The following is a 17,057-nucleotide window of genomic DNA, read 5'->3' on the forward strand; positions in this document are numbered from 1 at the left end:
ATTCTTATATTCAAACTATTTTAAGAACTAACATTTACAAGAATAATTATTCTTCAGTTTTGTATTTGCCACACAGTGAACACTGTTATCTAGCACACTAGTATTTTGGAAGGAACATCAACAGAGGAACACCGAGGAAGGAGTGATCATGCTGGCAGAGAGACATCATAAATGGAGTGGCAGAATTGATGGAGAGGCAGGGTAAATCTTAACCAACTAGCACCTCTAAAATCTAGCACAAGTTGGATAGCAGAGATTCTATGATATTTTTCTTATTAATTTTACTGTTTGTGTTGTAACACCAGCAGAAAATGATGGCATTTGATGTATATTTTACAGAAAGGAAGATCAATTCATTTTTGGTACTTTTAAGGCACAAGATAGGGTTTGAGAGAAATGATGAATCTGTAATGATGGAATGGTACAGCAGTCTTGATGGGACGATGGGTCAATTCTGCTTCATGTCTTATGTCCTAAAATGCTGGTCAGCCTAAAAGTGTCAGCTATTTCAATGACAGAGTAATCAAATTATAGGAATAGGTAAACATTCCTCTTTCAGTTGCTTTAATAATTACACAAATTATGTAACTGAATACTGAACAATTTATACCATAACAAGAAACAAAATTTTTTACATAGTCAAAATAAGCAGAAAATGTTGGAAACGCTCAACAGGTTTAGCAGCACCTATGGAAAGAGAAACAGAGTTAATGTTCAGGCAAAATGATCCTGCTGAGTATTTCCAACAATTTTTTGTTTTATTTCAGATTTCCTGTCAGTATCTAATGCCTTCTATTTAAAAAATATTTTTACTTCTTTGCATTTGAAAAAGCTGTTAAATTTTCAGCTAGCTTTTCTTCAACTAAAAATAACTTTATTATTTTTAAGCAGTTTCTAATTGCATTCCTAAAAATAGTTCATGGTGTAAAAACAACTGCAAGTAGTCAAACTTTTGTGATTCTCCCAAACAGTTTTGGTTGAAGAACTCCTTTTCAATTGGAAGACCTATAGACAACTCTTAAATGACAGCAGAAGTACAGTGCTTTGAAAAAGTACTCAGCCCCCATACTATTTTCACAATTTTAAAATCTGTCAATTTACTAAAACTGCCCATCTCTCTGTAGGGTCCAACAGTATGGCAGATTTTCAACAGAACAAACCAAAATGAAGACAAAAGGTCATTCAAGACAAGTCAGGAATATGATATTAAAGAAGTACAAATCTGGGGAAAGGTAGAAGGCCATCTCAAAGGCACTGAACATACCTTGGAGCTTAGTGCAGTCCATTGTAGGAAAGGGGAAAAATATGAAACCACAGCCACATTGTCTAGGTCAGGCCATCCCTCTAAACTTATTCGCCAGTGAAGAATGCAACTTGTAAGAGAGGCTACTGTGATGCCAAGAGCCGCCCTGAGTGAGCTGCAGAAGTTAGTGGCTGCAACTGGAGATGAAGTTCATGAATCAGATTTATTATCCAGCATGTGATAATTTGTTAACTTAGCAGCTGCAGTTCAATGCAATACATAATCTAGCAGAGGAAAAAAAAATAAACAAACAAGTAGATCAATTACGTATATTGAATAGATTTTTTAAAAAGTGCAAAAACAGAAATAATGCATATTAAAAAAAAAGTGAGGTAGTGTCCAAAGCTTCAATGTCCATTTAGGAATCATATGGCAGAGGGGAAGAAGCTGTTCCTGAATCGCTGAGTGTGTGCCTTCAGGCTTCTGTACCTCCTACCTGATGGTAGTAGTGAGAGAAGGGCATGTCCTGGGTGCTGGGGGTCCTTAATAACAGACGCTGACTTTTAGAGACACTGCTCCCTAAAGATGTCCTGGGTACTTTGTGGGCTTGTGCCCAGGTGGAGCTGAATAGACTTACAACCTTCTGCAGCTTCTTTTAGTTCAATGCAGTAGCCCCTCCATACCAGACGGTGATACAGCCTGTCAGCATGCTTTCCATGGTACAACTATAGAAGTTTTTGAGTGTATTTGTTGACATGTCAAATTGCTTCAAACTTTTAATAAAGTATAGCCGCTGTCTTGCCTTCTTTATAACTACATTGATATGTTGGGACCAGGTTAGATCCTCAGAGAATTTGACACCCAGGAACTTGAAGCCGCTTAATCTCTCCACTTCTGATCCCTCCATAAGGATTGGTATGTCTTCCTTCGTCTTATCCTTCCTGAAGTCAACAATCAGCTCTTTCATCTTACTGACATTGACTGACAGGTTGTTGCTATGGCACCATTCCACTAATTGGCATATCTCACTCCTGTACGCCCTTGTCACCGTCTGAGATTCTACCAGCAATGCTTGAAACATCAACAAATTTATAGATGGTATTTGAGCTATGCCTAGCCCCAAAGTCATGTGTATATAGAGAGTACAGCAGTGGGCTAAGCAAACTCCCCTGAGATGTGCCAGTTGACTGTCAGTAAGGAGGATATGCTATCCCCAATCTGCACAGACTGTGGTCTTCCGGTTAGGAAGTCTAGGATCCAATTGCAGAGGGAGGTACAGAGGCCAAGCTTCTGCAACTTCTCAATCAGGATTGTGGGAATGATGGTATTAAATGTTGAGCTATAGTCGAACAGCATCCTGACATAGGTGCTTGTGTTGTCCAGATGGTCTAAAGCCATGGGGATATCCATTGAGATTGCGTCTGCCGTTGACCTATTGTGACGATAGGCAAATTGCAATGGGTCCAAATTGCAATGGGTCCTTGCTGAGGCAGGAGTTCAGTCTAGTTGTGACCAACCTCTCAAAGTATTTCATCACTGTCGATTGGAGTGCTACTGGGCAATAGTCATTAAGGCAGCCCACATTATTCTTCTTAGGCACTGGTATAATTGTTACCTTTTTGAAGCAAGTGGGAAATTCTGCCCATAGCAGTGAGAGGTTGAAAATGTCCTTGAATACTCCTGCTAGTTGGTTGGCACAGGTTTTTAGAGCCTTACCAGGTACACCATTGGGACCTTCTGCCTTGTGAGAGTTCACTCTCTTTAAAGACAGCCTAACATTGGCCTCTGAGACACAGGTCACAGGGTCATGGTACGTGTGGTACAAATTTAATACTGAGCATCAGCCAGGTAACACCATCCCTATTGTAACGTATGGTGGAGGGCGCATCATGCTTGGGGGATGCTTTTCAGCAACAGGAACTGGAAATCTGGTCAGGATTGATGGGAAGATGAATGCTGCTAAATACATAGAGGCTCTGGATAAAAACCTGCTTGCCTCTGCCAGAAAGCTTAAACTTAGGAGGAAATTCATCTTTCAGCAGGTCAACAATCCAAAGCACACTGCCAGAGCAACCTTGGAGTGGCTTGAAATGAAGAAAACTAATGTTCTTAAGTGACCCTGTCAGAGTTCTGGTAAGAACCCAATCAAATATCTCTGGCAAGACCTCAATATTGCCGTTCACTACTGCTCTCCAACTAACCTGGCACAGCTTGAGCAACTTTGCATGGAGGAATAGGCAAATCTTGCTCTGTTGTGCAACTCCAAAAAGACTACCAAACGTACTAGCTGCGAGAGGTGGTTCAACAAGTACTGAGCAAAGGGGTTAAATATTTTTGAACTGCTGACATCTCAGCTTTTGAAGTTTTGGTTATTCATGTTTTCAATTTTCCCTGTTTTTGGGGCTCTACTGTGAAAAAGTGAGCACATGGTTCACAAAAAAAATTCTCTGTTGAATTGATCAAAATCCCTGGTTGTAATACTCATTTATATGAACAGTGTTGAGGGCTGAACACTTCTACAAGGCACTGTAATGCTGAAATACAGTGGTTTAATTATACTTTTAATCTGCCATTTCAAATGTTAATTAACTCTGATCAAAAGGGATTTCTATTCATTCCAAAGTCAAGTATTGTCCACATTCAAAGAAATATCAACATGCACTTTGCCATATCATACTCACCATTCATCAGTAAAATCTAGCTTGATTGTGCTCGCAGTCGTTCCCTCTGTACTATAATGTAAACTTAGAACTGGTTCAGCACCTGGTGTTCTGATGCTGGAGCTATCTGTACTGCTGCCTGAAAAAAATAAAAAACTCACGTAAGAATGCCTTACGTAGGAACGGTGGGGAATTACAAATGACCAAATAATAGTTATCATAGTGCAATCAACAATTTCTTAATGTTCCAGCTGTTACATTTAACAATTCTATAATTACAAAAATACATGTTTATTTGTTAATGATATAATTACACAAATCTCAACAAATTAGTCTACAATCAAATTAAAAGATTAACAAAAATAAAGCACTGCAAAGCAGCTTTGGAATTAAAGCAGAAAAGAAATTATTCTCCCCTCAGTCGCATAGCTGAAAGCACTGATAAGGACTAAAGAATCTTAAGTACACTAAGATGCAAATATTTAAGTACTGACTCAAAATTGTGAATCCAGGTTTATTTTGTGCATGTTTCTTAATTCTTTTGTTCCTAAGAAGCATAGTTGCATTGCTGTTAGGCTATATGTTGTGTGTTTGCAACCTATCTTGTTACTTAATTACTAAGTGCATATATGATAACTCGACGCTTCATGCTCTGAACATGTCTTTACTTCTCATTCTCACTTCTATGCTGCCCTTACATCACGTTGTTCTGTCCCAGACTGATGACATCATCACATTACTTGACAAGTGTCGAACTACATTAATTGACCTTGTCATTTCAATACATGACATCCCTCCTTTCCTGAGAAATGAACTTCAATATTTTAGAACACATTCAACTCACAGATTTAACTATTTCAATTCATCACATATTCTCTGATATGTATGACTATAACAACACATTTTCTGTTTCAACTTAATGATAACTCTGAAACTGAAAACTTTATTTTCAACTTACAACAGTTTTCATTGTTTCAAAACCCACAACTTTTAAGTTCTACTTCAATACAAAATCATTAAACTTCAGAGATTGCTTTCTAACCCTTTGAGGTCTCTCTGCCAGTTTTCCTCTGCTTTCAATATTTAGTAATGTTTTTTTGCTCACTGTGAATCTGAGCTTGCCTGTAACAGTCCATCATCGAATCCTCCTGTCTCTGTATCTCATTGTCAAATCTCCTGTTTGTCAAAAGTCTCTCATGTTGAACATGTGTGGTGTTCCTTGCATACTGCACTCCAGTTGGAGATTCAACAACTACTTGATTTCCTGTTTCCTCACCACCCTGTATGGTGTTGTGTTGAAAGGTGTGGTGAATTTGTCCACTTTTTCTTGCTGGATAAGCACAGTGTCCCCAACTTCTACAGTGGACTCTTGTGCTACTCGGTGATAGTCTGCAAACAGCTTGTACTTTTCCTTTTTCTTCTGTGTACAAATACACACAAATCATTTGCGATGGGTGCATATGCTTTACAGCTCTCAAACTGTCTATTCATGATGGCTTTATGCACCTCATATAGCTCTGGATCTGTCACTAAGGCTCTCTCCACTTCTCGTATTGGCAGGGCTTTAGGCGTAGCACTCACAGCTATGAAGCTGACATAATCCTCTGAATCATGCTTGTGTCTCTCTTTTTGAGCAGTCTCTCCCAGTGTCCTCAACACTGGGTCTGCAATGTTCTGTTTTTCTGGCATGTATATGACTCTGTAGTCATATGGTTGCAATCTCAAGAACCACTGCTCTAGGTCTTGGGCTGCAAATTATCTCCAAAGGTTTGTGATCTGTGATCAGGTCAAATTTTCTCCCACACAAATAATGGGTCTTTCACAGGCCCATTCTAGTGCTAATGCTTCTCACTCTGGGAGCATTTTCATTCACAGTCTGTGAGCCCACAGCTCACATAGCAGACAGGTACCATTTCTTCATTTTTTTTGTATGAATACTGTCTCCAGTCTGACTGGGCTGGCATTTGCTATTACTTTATTTGGCACAAGTTTATCAAAATAGGTCACTGTATCTGCTCTTGTTAGCTCCTCTTCTAGGGCTTTGAATGCTTCTTTCTGTTCTTCTCCTAATGAACTGGATGTCCTCCCTGGTCAGTTGTCTCAGTGGTTCTGACAAAGTTGCAAACTATGGTATGAATCTGCTGCTGTAGCAAACTAGACCTGGGAGACCTGTGACAAGAGAATTCCATGAAAGCTAGTCTGTCCACGTTGACCAGATATTTCTCCGGGTTCAGTGTCAGTCCACACTGTGCATGCAGTCTCCCATCATGCAGTTTTTGGCTAAGCACATCATCTGCGATGTTCTCAGCTCCATCAATTCTAGCAAAAGCACTTGCTGTCTCATATTGGTACTGCTCACTGGCTGATGACACACCAAATATCAGTCTCTTGTACCTATACACCCCATTATGCACAGCAAATGTGGATATCTCGCTCGATTCTGGAGTTAGTTCCGGCTGGTGATAGCCCCATTTCAAGTTTAGTTTGCCAAACACTGCAGCACCATTCATATCCTGCAGCATCTCATCTACAGTTGGAATGGGAAATCCCTCCCCGACAATTGCTTCATTTTCCCTTCTCGTGTGTAGGCACATTCTAATGCTTTGTCGGGTTTTGGTAAAATTACTCCAAGGAGTTAAACCAAAGAATTGGGCCTTCAACTTTATCAATAACATCCAGTTTCATTATCTGTTCAATCTTTTTCTCAACAGTCTCCCTTAAGTTGAAAGGTATGCATGTGAGTGGCTGGTCTACAGACTTCACCTTTGGATCAATATACAGACTGATCTGTTTAGTGTTCAACTTTCCTACCTCTTCAAACACTTTTGGGTACTGCAGCTTAAGTGATTCTTCAGCACCTGTCACTACTGACATATTTCCTCCAATCTTTAACACACCCAATTTTGTAGCTGTTTCTTTATCTAGGAGTTTTGCACTATTGCCTTTTATCATAATGAACTCTGCCTGGTCTGTTTTGTGTCTAATACTCATTTCAAATTCAAACACCCCCTCAACCTCCAATGATGTGCTAGACAAATATGGATACAGTTTTCTCTTCTGTTTAGAAATATATGAATGGCACTTTATCTTCTCTGACTTAAGTTTTTCCCCCACACATTTTCATCCAGTATATTGCTTCTGTTTCTGAATCTACTAAAATGCACAGATTTACACCCCCCAACACTATTTTTTTTCGGATGACTCTGTCTCATTAACTTTCCTCTTTTTTACATTGTGCTGCTACTTCCAGTGTGCAGGCAAGCGTTAGACCCTGCATATTCTCCAGTTGTTTTCTCCACACATAGACTAAGTTACATTTTCCCACTATGGCATCACTGATTTGGTTGTCTGTGTCAATTAGAAAATTACATTCTTTTGCTGCCTGCTGAAGGCAAGTAGAGGATTGTTGAACCGTCTCACCTTGTTTTTGGGCAAGCTGATGAAAATGCTGCTGGACAAAGATAGTGTTGACCTCGGGAACAAAGTAAGCATTCAGAGTATCCACCACTGCAGTGTGTCTGTGACTTGTCACGTGTTTGGTAGTGTTGAGAATATATCCTGCACACCTGGTCCTGCAAGGTGCGAAAGTAGTGCTCTCCTTCTTTGTTTTGTATTATTTGTTGTGTTTTTGTTCACTAACAATTCTTTAGTGTCAGCATAAAGTTCAAATGAGTTAGCCACTGTGTCCATCTTGGACCTAGCATAGCTGGCTCCATAACACATTGGAAGTTTTGGATAACCAGGATTTCTCCAATCTCATCAACTAACATGAAACTTACTTTCAAAGTCCATATCCCTGTCACCACTACTGTGTATTTGCAACCTAAATTAGATCATGCATATATCCTGTGTCAACGTTTCATGCCCTGAGCACATCTTTATTTCTCATTCTCACTTCCATGCTGCCCTCACATCACGTGTTGTTGTGTCCCAGACTGATGACATCATCACTGTAGATAACGTGTCAAACTACATTAACTGACCTTGCCATTTCAATACATGAACTTGTAATCCAGAGTCCTAAACTAACAATCTATGCACAAGTTTAAATTCCACCATGGCGATGGGGAATTTCAATTCAATTTATCAAATTCATCTTGAACAACAAGCAAATTTCAATATTGGTAACTGGGAAATGACCAAACTGGCTATAAAAATTTATCTGGTTCACTAACATTGCTTACCTGGTCTGGTCTATATATCTCTCTGGACACACAGCTGTGTGGTTGACTTCTAACCACCCTCTAAAATGGCTAGTAAGCAACTCACTTCAATCAGGGATGGGCAATAAACGTCAGTCTGGTTAGTGACATCCATATCTGTTGAATTACTAAAAAAAAACTCTCAAATATATTTGCTATGTTTCAATCTGAGCTATTGAAGTGAATCTCTCCCAAAACAATGCATTTTCCCCAGAATTTGTAATGAAACTCATGATTATTCTACCCAATCCAATGAATTTCCTCTACCTGATGTAGACCAAAAATACAAATATGATTTGAAGTCAGATGTCCAAATACAAAACTAAATTTCAGAGTTTAATGTATACTATTCAGGAGAATGTAGTAATTTATTTTATTCCTATGCCTCTTGGGAAATAGCAAAATAATAAACTGCATGCAGTTAGAATGTGGATAAAATATTTTAATTTTTAAAAATTAAAATTTAAAGGAAATATCAAAAAATGTGCATGGCCAGGAGCTCCTTTCCATTGATTACAGAGATTGAGACTTCTGTCATGACTGCATTTTCTTGGAAGCTAAATCACCTTTAATACATAATCTAATTTCCAACACCATTTTCACCTTAACCAACAGCATGAAATCACTGAACATTACAACTCAGGAAACCACATAAATCACTGTACCTGTTCAATGAAGAACATAGCATCACATTACATGGAAAAAAAAATTCTAATTCTTTTCTAAATTATCTTAAAATTACCTCTTACCACAGAAAATTGAAGAGGGGAGAAAAGAAAAAAGACTGAAGGGGGGAATGAATTAGTCAATTTTAGATCATGCTGTAAGAAGGGAGAGGAGATGATGGTGAGATGGAATAATTTTTTATTAATTTGTTGCTTTTTCAGCATTTTCTTTTTTTTTATTTTTGCAACATCAAAGTTCTCATGGTTGCCATCTTTCCATGTTACACACTGGCAATTTTCCTACATTTTGCTGCTATTATTCTCTGACATACGGTATATTAACTATCTGTACTACAAAACTTCTATTTTAATATCCGTATCACGAATTCAATTTCATTTCCCTCCTGCTTCCCTTCTCAAGCTCTACAAACCTTTGAAAATTCTGCAATCTTGTAACCGAGTCATTTTACAGTCTCAAACTTCTAAACTCCACTTTTGTGACTGCTAGCTTCAGAGATCAAGTTCTTAAGTTCTGTATCTGCTACTTTTAGCTCCTTTAAAAAGCAGTGCTTAAAAATTTCAGTCTATTCTCCTAATTTTAGTAGGAACATTTTTGTCAGATCATCTTTCCATGAGGTGCACTGGAAGTTATCTTTGAACTAAAGGTGTTATAATGTATAAATGCACAATAATAGTTCTCTTTTACAATTAAACCAATTTTGTAAGTATTGTAAAATATATTAAATATAAAACAGTTCTTACCAAAAAGTAATTTTACTAATAAACTACTCTTGTTCTGGGTTGGGAAATATTTGTTTCTATTAAAGAAAGAGGAAAACTGCTTTTTCATGAATTTTGTTCTCTAAATATTGAGTGGGATTGGCAAAATTACATTAGAGTACACAGTTAAGGCCCATAAGGAAGCTAATATTAGATTAGTTTACTGTATTTGGGTTATCTTACAAGAAACATTAGTGAAAATGGATGCAAAATTAGGAATACATACTTCGTTAGAATATTTTTTTAACTTTTAAAGAGAATTTTGAAATTTAAATCTAATTTAAAAACCTAGTACTATTGAAGGTATTCAGTTATTTTCACAGCAGGTAATAATCAAAACAACAGGAAGGGGAATTTATTAAATGCTCAAATAAAATAGATCAGAGTAACAGTAGCTTGCCACCCTGAAACCAAGACATCATGGCAAAGTAAAAAATGAGACAAAATTCTGAGACAACAGATGAAATCACAAAGGAATTAATGAAGAAATATGTGTTAATTCACATATCTCTTGCTGAACGCACCCTTTTGCTCATCAAGTGACATGGATCCAAGTTGTTTGTTTACCACAGAAGAAGGGGAATCTGAAACAAAAATTAAATTTAACTTCAAAATTAAATTGTACTTTTGTTAATTGCAATCTCAAAAAAAGGCCATTATGCTATGAATAGTTCATCTTTAAATTCAGTTTTGTAAAAAGGGATAAGTTTGGGTTTATGCTGTGAGATAACGAATATAAATTGAAATAACAACATACGGTAATTTTCTTCTCAGATTTAAAAGACACAATTTATGTTAAAATGAAGGCAATATGAATTTCTGTTTTAACAGAATCATTAATTTGAAGAAGGTTTAACTGCCTGATATATATACTGCCTTTATATCGAATCTTTAGTATTTAACCACACACTATATGTTAATGAACAATAGCTTTGGTGTTACTGAGTTCATGAAAGAAAGAAAGTGAGCTTTTCTTTTGTTCCATATCTATGCTCACATTAAAAAAATTGGGCCATTCATTCAAGGTAATGGAAGGTATTGTTTAATTTCTAAGAAAATGAAGAAAATTACATTTTAGGGAAAGGTCTGAGAGTTTAGAACCAAAGCGTCTGAAAACTCTGTCACCACTACTTTTACTTTCTCGTCCTCTGTAACCTCTCAACGCACAATCAAATCTACCATGTACTTTTGTTAAACTTTCGTTTGTCATCAAGAATCAATTCAAATTACTCTCAACTTTTGAAATATAGTAAGCTACCGAGTAATACAGAGTGACTGAAAGGGTCCTCCTTTACCTGATTTTCCTAATAATGAAAACCATTTTTACAAATTAAATACTAGGGTAAAATATCCTAGTTAACTGCTATTTGCATACGCTCATCATGGATGTCATCAGTTGAATACCAGACAGAGTTATGTGATGACTGTTTAGGAGATGGGAACTAGTTATCAGAGTTTGTTTATAAAAAAATTCACAGCAGTCTTTTATTACATAATTTCCCAGTATTTAAAATTATAGGAATGTTATAAGTTTAAAGTATACAAATTTTTTAAAAATTTCATAACCAGTATTGAAGTGAAATTATTTTCTACCTACATTATATGGGGAAACATAACAGACAAGAGAAGGGTGAAGATAAATTTGATAAAATTGGTAAATATGTCGCCAACCTGCTGCAAATATACTTACCAGCTTCATTGTAACTGATCTTAAGATGACCAAATAAATCTTTCTACAGAATAGTGTTGTTAATTATAATACTTAAATAAGACTTATTCTCAGATTTTTGTCAACGATTTGAATTTAAAGTTCCACAGCTTAAGAAACTCAACTGAAGGCCAGAGCTGCCAAGTCCAACCTGTGTATGCAGGAAGAAAATTATTGATATTCCCTCAACTAATTCGCATTTTAAACAGAACTACCCTGATCACCTTCACTTTTAATTGTTGATAAAATCAGAATATAATCCCCATTCACCACACTAAACTCCTGATTGCTTACAGTCCTCAACTCTTACAATGATCAGAAAAACTCATGTTGTTGGCAATCTTATTTCACCCTACAGTACTCCCCAATGATTTTGTTGTGATTTGCTTGCTCCTGCTCAGTCTATCTATTCCTATCTGCTGGCTTGCTGGCCTTTTTATTTTAAACTCCCTAGTTACCGATAAGTGCCCTTGTCATTCCCCATCATCCCATAAAGAGAACTTGTGCTACTTAAACCCTCCATACATCGGTGGCACAGCTGTGAAAACAGCACGCAGATTCAAAGTCCTGGGAGCGCACATAACATAGGAACATAACACAAGAAAGAAATAGGAGCAGGAGTAGACCATCTGGCCCATCGAGCCTGCCCCGCCATTCAATAAGATCATGGCTGATCTATTCATAAGCTCAGTTCCACCTACCTGCCTTTTCCCCATAACCCTTAATTCCCTTAGTATGTAAAAACTTATCTAACTGTTTCTTAAATATATTTAGTGAGAAAGCCTCAACTGCTTCCCTAGGCAGAGAATTCCATAGATTCTGGGAAAAACAGTTTCTCCTCGTCTCTGTCCTAAATCTTCTCCCCGTAATCTTGAGGCAATGTCCCCTAGTTCTAGTCTCACCTACCAATGGAAACAACTTTCCTACTTCTATTTTATCTATTGCTTTCAAAATTTTGTGTGTTTCTATAAGACCCCCTCTCATTCTTCTGAACTCCAGAGAGTCCCAGGCGACTCAATCTCTCCTCATAGTTTAACCCCTTCATCCCTAGAATCAAGCTTGTGAACCTCCTCTGCATTGCCTCCAAAGCCAGTATATCCTTCCTCAAGTATGGAGACCAGAACTGCACACAGTACTCCAGGTGCGGCCTCACCAGTACCCTGTATAGTTGCAGCACAACCTCCCTGCTCTTGAATTTAAACCCTCTAGCAATTAAGGCCAACATTCCGTTTGCCTTCTTAATAACCTGTTATACCTGCAAGCCAACTTTTTGCAATTCTTGAATAAGCATTCCCAAGTCCCTCTGCACAACAGCATGTTGCAGTCTTTCACCATTTAAATAATAATCTGCTCTTCTATTATTCCTTCCAAAGTGGATGATCTCGTATTTACAAACATTGTATTCCATCTGCCAGATCTTGGCCCACTCACTTAACCTATCTATATCCCTCTGCAGACTCTCCACATCTTCTGTACAATTTGTTTTTCCACTCAGTTTAGTGCGATCAGCAAACTTTGCTACACTACACTCAGTCCCCTCTTCCAAATCATCAATGTAAACAGCTGTGGCCCCAGCGCCGACCCCTGCGGCACCCCACTCACCACTGACTGCCAACCGGAGAAACACCCATTTATACCAATTCACTGCCTTCTATCAGTTAACCAATCCACTATCCATGCCGATACACTTCCTCCGACTCCATGCATTCGTATCTTATTTATAAGTCTTTTGTGCAGCGCCTTATCGAACGCCTTCTGGAAATCCAAGTATACAACATCCACCTGTTCCCCTCTATCCACTGCACTCATTATGTCCTTAAAGAACTCCAGTAAGTTTGTCAAACAGGACCTGCCCTTTCTGAATCCATGCTACATGGATTCACTAATGGAATCACTCTTTTCTAAATGTTTTGTTATTTCTTCCTTAATGACAGCTTCAAGCATTTTCCCAACTACAGACATTAAGCTAACTGGCCTACAGTCGCCTGTCTTTTGCCTACATACTTTTTAAAAAGTGGTGTGACATTTGCGTCTTCCAATCTGCCGGGACCTGCCCAGAGTCTAGAGAGATTTGTTAAATGATTACCATGTCTACTATAACCTCCGCCAATTCCTTCAGTACCGTGGCATGCATCCCATCACAGGGGACTTTTCTACCTTCAGGCCCTCTAGTTCGCTCATCACTATCTCTTTAGTGACAGTGATTTTATCGAGGTCCTCACCTCCCATTTTGTCCATAACATCCTTCTTTGACATATTAGACGACTCCTCCACCGGGAAGACCGACACAAAATAGTCGTTCAATGCCTCAGCCATTTCCTTATCACCCAATATCAATCTCCACTTCTTGTCTTCCAAGGGACCTACATTGACTTTAGCCACCCTCTTCCACTTTATATATTTATAAAAACTTCTGCTATCTGTTTTTATATTTTGTGCTAATTTACTTACATACTTTATCTTCCCTTTCCTTATTTCTTGTTTAGTTGTTCTCTGTTGCTTTTTAAAGTTTTCCCAATCCTCCAGTCTCCAACTACTCTTTGCGACTTTGTACACATGAGCTTTTAATTTGATACTATCTTTTACTTCCTTAGTTATCCAAGGCTGGCTCTCCCCACACTTACTGTCCTTACTTTTGACTTGAATATACTTTTGTTCAGCATTGTGAAAAATCTCTTTGAAAGTATTCCACTGTTCCTCAACTGTCCTAGCACACAGTCTGTACTCCCAATCCACATTGGCCAACTCCTCTAAATAGATCTAACTCCATCTATCATCCTCCATCTAAATGCGAAATTCAATCATACTGTAATTACTCTTTCCAAGAGGATCCCAGACTACAAGATCATTAATCTTACCTGTCTCATTGCACAGGACTAGATCTAAGATGGTATTTTCCCTTGTAGGTTCACTAACATGCTGCTTAAGAAAGCCATCACGGATACATTCCATGAAGTCCTCCTCAAGACTTCCTTGGCCAACCTGATTCACCCAATCTCTGTGGAAGTTAAAATCCCCCTTGACAACTGCCGGTCCGTTTTTACAAGCCTCAGTAATTCCATGGTTAATCGCCTCTGCCACTGCAATATTTTAATTAGGTGGCCTATAGACAAGACCCACCAATGATTTTTTTCCCTTTACTTTTCTTAATCTCCACCCAGATGGACTCAATATTCTGCTCCGTAGATCTTACATCGTCTCTCACAATCACCCTGACCTCATCTCGAATCAAGAGCGCCACCCCACCTCCTGTGCCTTCCTGCCTATCTTTCCGTATTACCTGAAACCCTTGGATATTTAATTCCAGTCATCTCCATCTTGCAACCAGGCTTCTGTAATGGCCACTAAATCATGCGCCTTGGTACTGATCTGTGCAACAAGTTCACTAACCTTGTTTCTAATACTATGGGCATTTAGATAAAGTGCCCTTATACTCATTGTCCTTTCAGAATCTAGTGACCTATGCGATTTTTGCTTTTTACTTTTATGCACTCTACTCTTTTTTTCTTCACTAACTCTAGCTTTAGTCCAGAACTGGAGAGTATGACATCGGTAGCAGAACGGAGGGCGCTGAGTAGGCTACGGTCAATCATGGAAAACCCTGAACATCCTCTGCACAGCACCATCCAGAGACAGAGAAGCAGTTTCAGTGGCAGGTTGCTGTCAATGCAATGCTCCTCAGACAGGATGAAGAGATCATTACTCCCCAATGCCATTCAGCTCTACAATTCAACCACCAGGGGCAAGACATGTTAAAGTGCCGGGGTTAGGACTGAGCTTAAGTTACCACTCAATGCACTTTAGTAAACTATTTAAGCACTTTTTAAAAGCTATTTATTAATGCTTTTTGGGAGGGTGATTTTAGATGCATATCATATTTATACTGAGTTAAATACTGTATGTAATTAGTTTTGCTACAATAAGTGTATGGGACACTGGAAAAATGTTGAATTTCCCCTTGGGGATGAATAAAGTATCTATCTATCTATCACTTCCCTCTTTTCTATGTGGGTTCCCATCCCACTGCTATATTAGTTTAAAGCCTCCCCAACAGCACTAGCAAACAATCTCCCTAGGACATTGATCCCAGCACATCTTGTACAATTTCTCATTGTCCCTAAATAAATTTTACACAATCATGAAAGCTCACCACCGCCTCTACATTCTGAGGAGGCTGAAGACATCTGGACCATACACATCAATCAATATTCACAACCTTCTACAGATGTGCAGTAGTGAGCATCCTAACATGCTGCATCACTGCTTGATACAGAAACTGGACTGCAACAAACAGGAAAGCTCTAAAACTGCCCAATATATCACCGGCACTAGTCTACCCACCATCAAGGACATAAACAGAAAGGTGGCAGCAATATCATGAAAAATCCCACCCACCCCACTCATGAACTGTTTGCCTCACCTACATTAGGAACAAGGCTAGAAACACTCACATCAGAATCAGGTTTATTATCACCAGCATGTGATGTGAAATCTATTAACTTAGTAGCAGCAGTTCAATGCAATACATAATAAATTTCAAAAAAATTATTTATTTTTCTCTGCTAGATTATGTATATTGAACAGATTTTTATAAACATGCAAAAACAAAATAATGTATATTAAAAAAAATAGAGCTAGTGTCCAAAGAGTCAATGTCCATTTAGGAGTCGGATGGCAAAGGGGAAGAAGCAGGACCACATGACTCAGAAACATTTACTACTTCCCCAAAGCAGTAAGGCTGATCAACACCTGCATCACTAACCCACCCCACCACACCTACCACCACCATAACTTCCTGTCAGAGTCACCTTATGTACAGAGACTCTTGTGTCTAGTGCACTTTATAGACATACAATCTATGTAATATAAGCTATCTTTTTATTTATTTATAGATATAGTACAGAACAGATCCTTCTGGACAACAAGCCGCACCACCCTGCTACTCGTCTATTCTCTCTCTTCGGCTGTCCCTCGATTTTCGATGATGACTGAGGCGTGGTCAAGGTTGTATGGAAGACTGGCAGTTGCCCATGCTGCAAGTCTCCCCTCTCCATGCCACCGATGTTGTCCAAGTGAAGGGCATTAGGACCCATACAGCTTGGCACCGGTGTTGTCATTGAGCAATGTGTGGTTAAGTGCCTTGCTCAAGGACAACACACTGATGCACCATCAATAACTCTCTCTGAGACGTGAAGGCGAGATATCGGCTTTTATTGACTGGAAGAAAGAACAAGCAGTAGTTGACCACCATACTACATCCTGGAGACTGAGGGCCGGGCTCAGGCCTCAATCGCCTTTATACTGGGGTCTGTGGAAGGAGCCACTGTCAGTGGGAGGGGCCACAGGAGCAGTCAGCAGGGGGCGTGTCCAGACAGGTATATGTAGTTCACCACACACACTGCCTCAGCTGAAGCTCGAACCAGCAACCTTCAGATCACTAGACTGACGCTTTAACCACTTGGTCACAGGCCACACTACTCACCAATTAAACTCCAGCCTAATCAAAGGACAATTTACAATGACCAATTATCCTACTAACCAGTAGGTCTTTGGAATGTGGGAGGAAATCTGATCAGCCAGAGGAAGTCCATGTGCTCATGGGAAGGACATACAAATTTCTTAGAGACAAAATTGAACTTCAATTTCCGATACCTCAAGCTGTAATAGCATCACGATAACCACTATGCTACCATGGCACCCTTACTTATATATTGAGCATATAATGAGCACAGTGGCCTTAATCTTGGATTTCCAGAAATTGTTTAATAAGGAGTAAACAATTATTTTGTTCTCCTTGAA

The 17,057-nt window shown here is 38.7% G+C and overlaps 1 protein-coding gene across 5 annotated transcripts in view; it reads right to left on the minus strand.

The window, feature by feature from the left end:
• Positions 1-17,057, minus strand: part of dcaf6 (ddb1 and cul4 associated factor 6) — a 169,413-nt gene that overhangs the window by 68,167 nt on the left and 84,189 nt on the right. For 4 of the 5 annotated variants that reach the window (XM_059968302.1, XM_059968300.1, XM_059968301.1 and 1 more), the window contains 2 exons: positions 10,075-10,134; positions 3,925-4,042 (listed from right to left, as the gene is read on the minus strand). In XM_059968302.1, coding sequence (XP_059824285.1) covers positions 3,925-4,042; positions 10,075-10,134 — 178 coding nt within the window. The remainder of the gene's footprint in view (positions 1-3,924; positions 4,043-10,074; positions 10,135-17,057) is intronic. The other variant, XM_059968304.1, reaches the window with a different exon arrangement.

Source organism: Hypanus sabinus, chromosome 4 (assembly GCF_030144855.1).
Source record: "Hypanus sabinus isolate sHypSab1 chromosome 4, sHypSab1.hap1, whole genome shotgun sequence".
Taxonomy (NCBI): domain Eukaryota; kingdom Metazoa; phylum Chordata; class Chondrichthyes; order Myliobatiformes; family Dasyatidae; genus Hypanus; species Hypanus sabinus.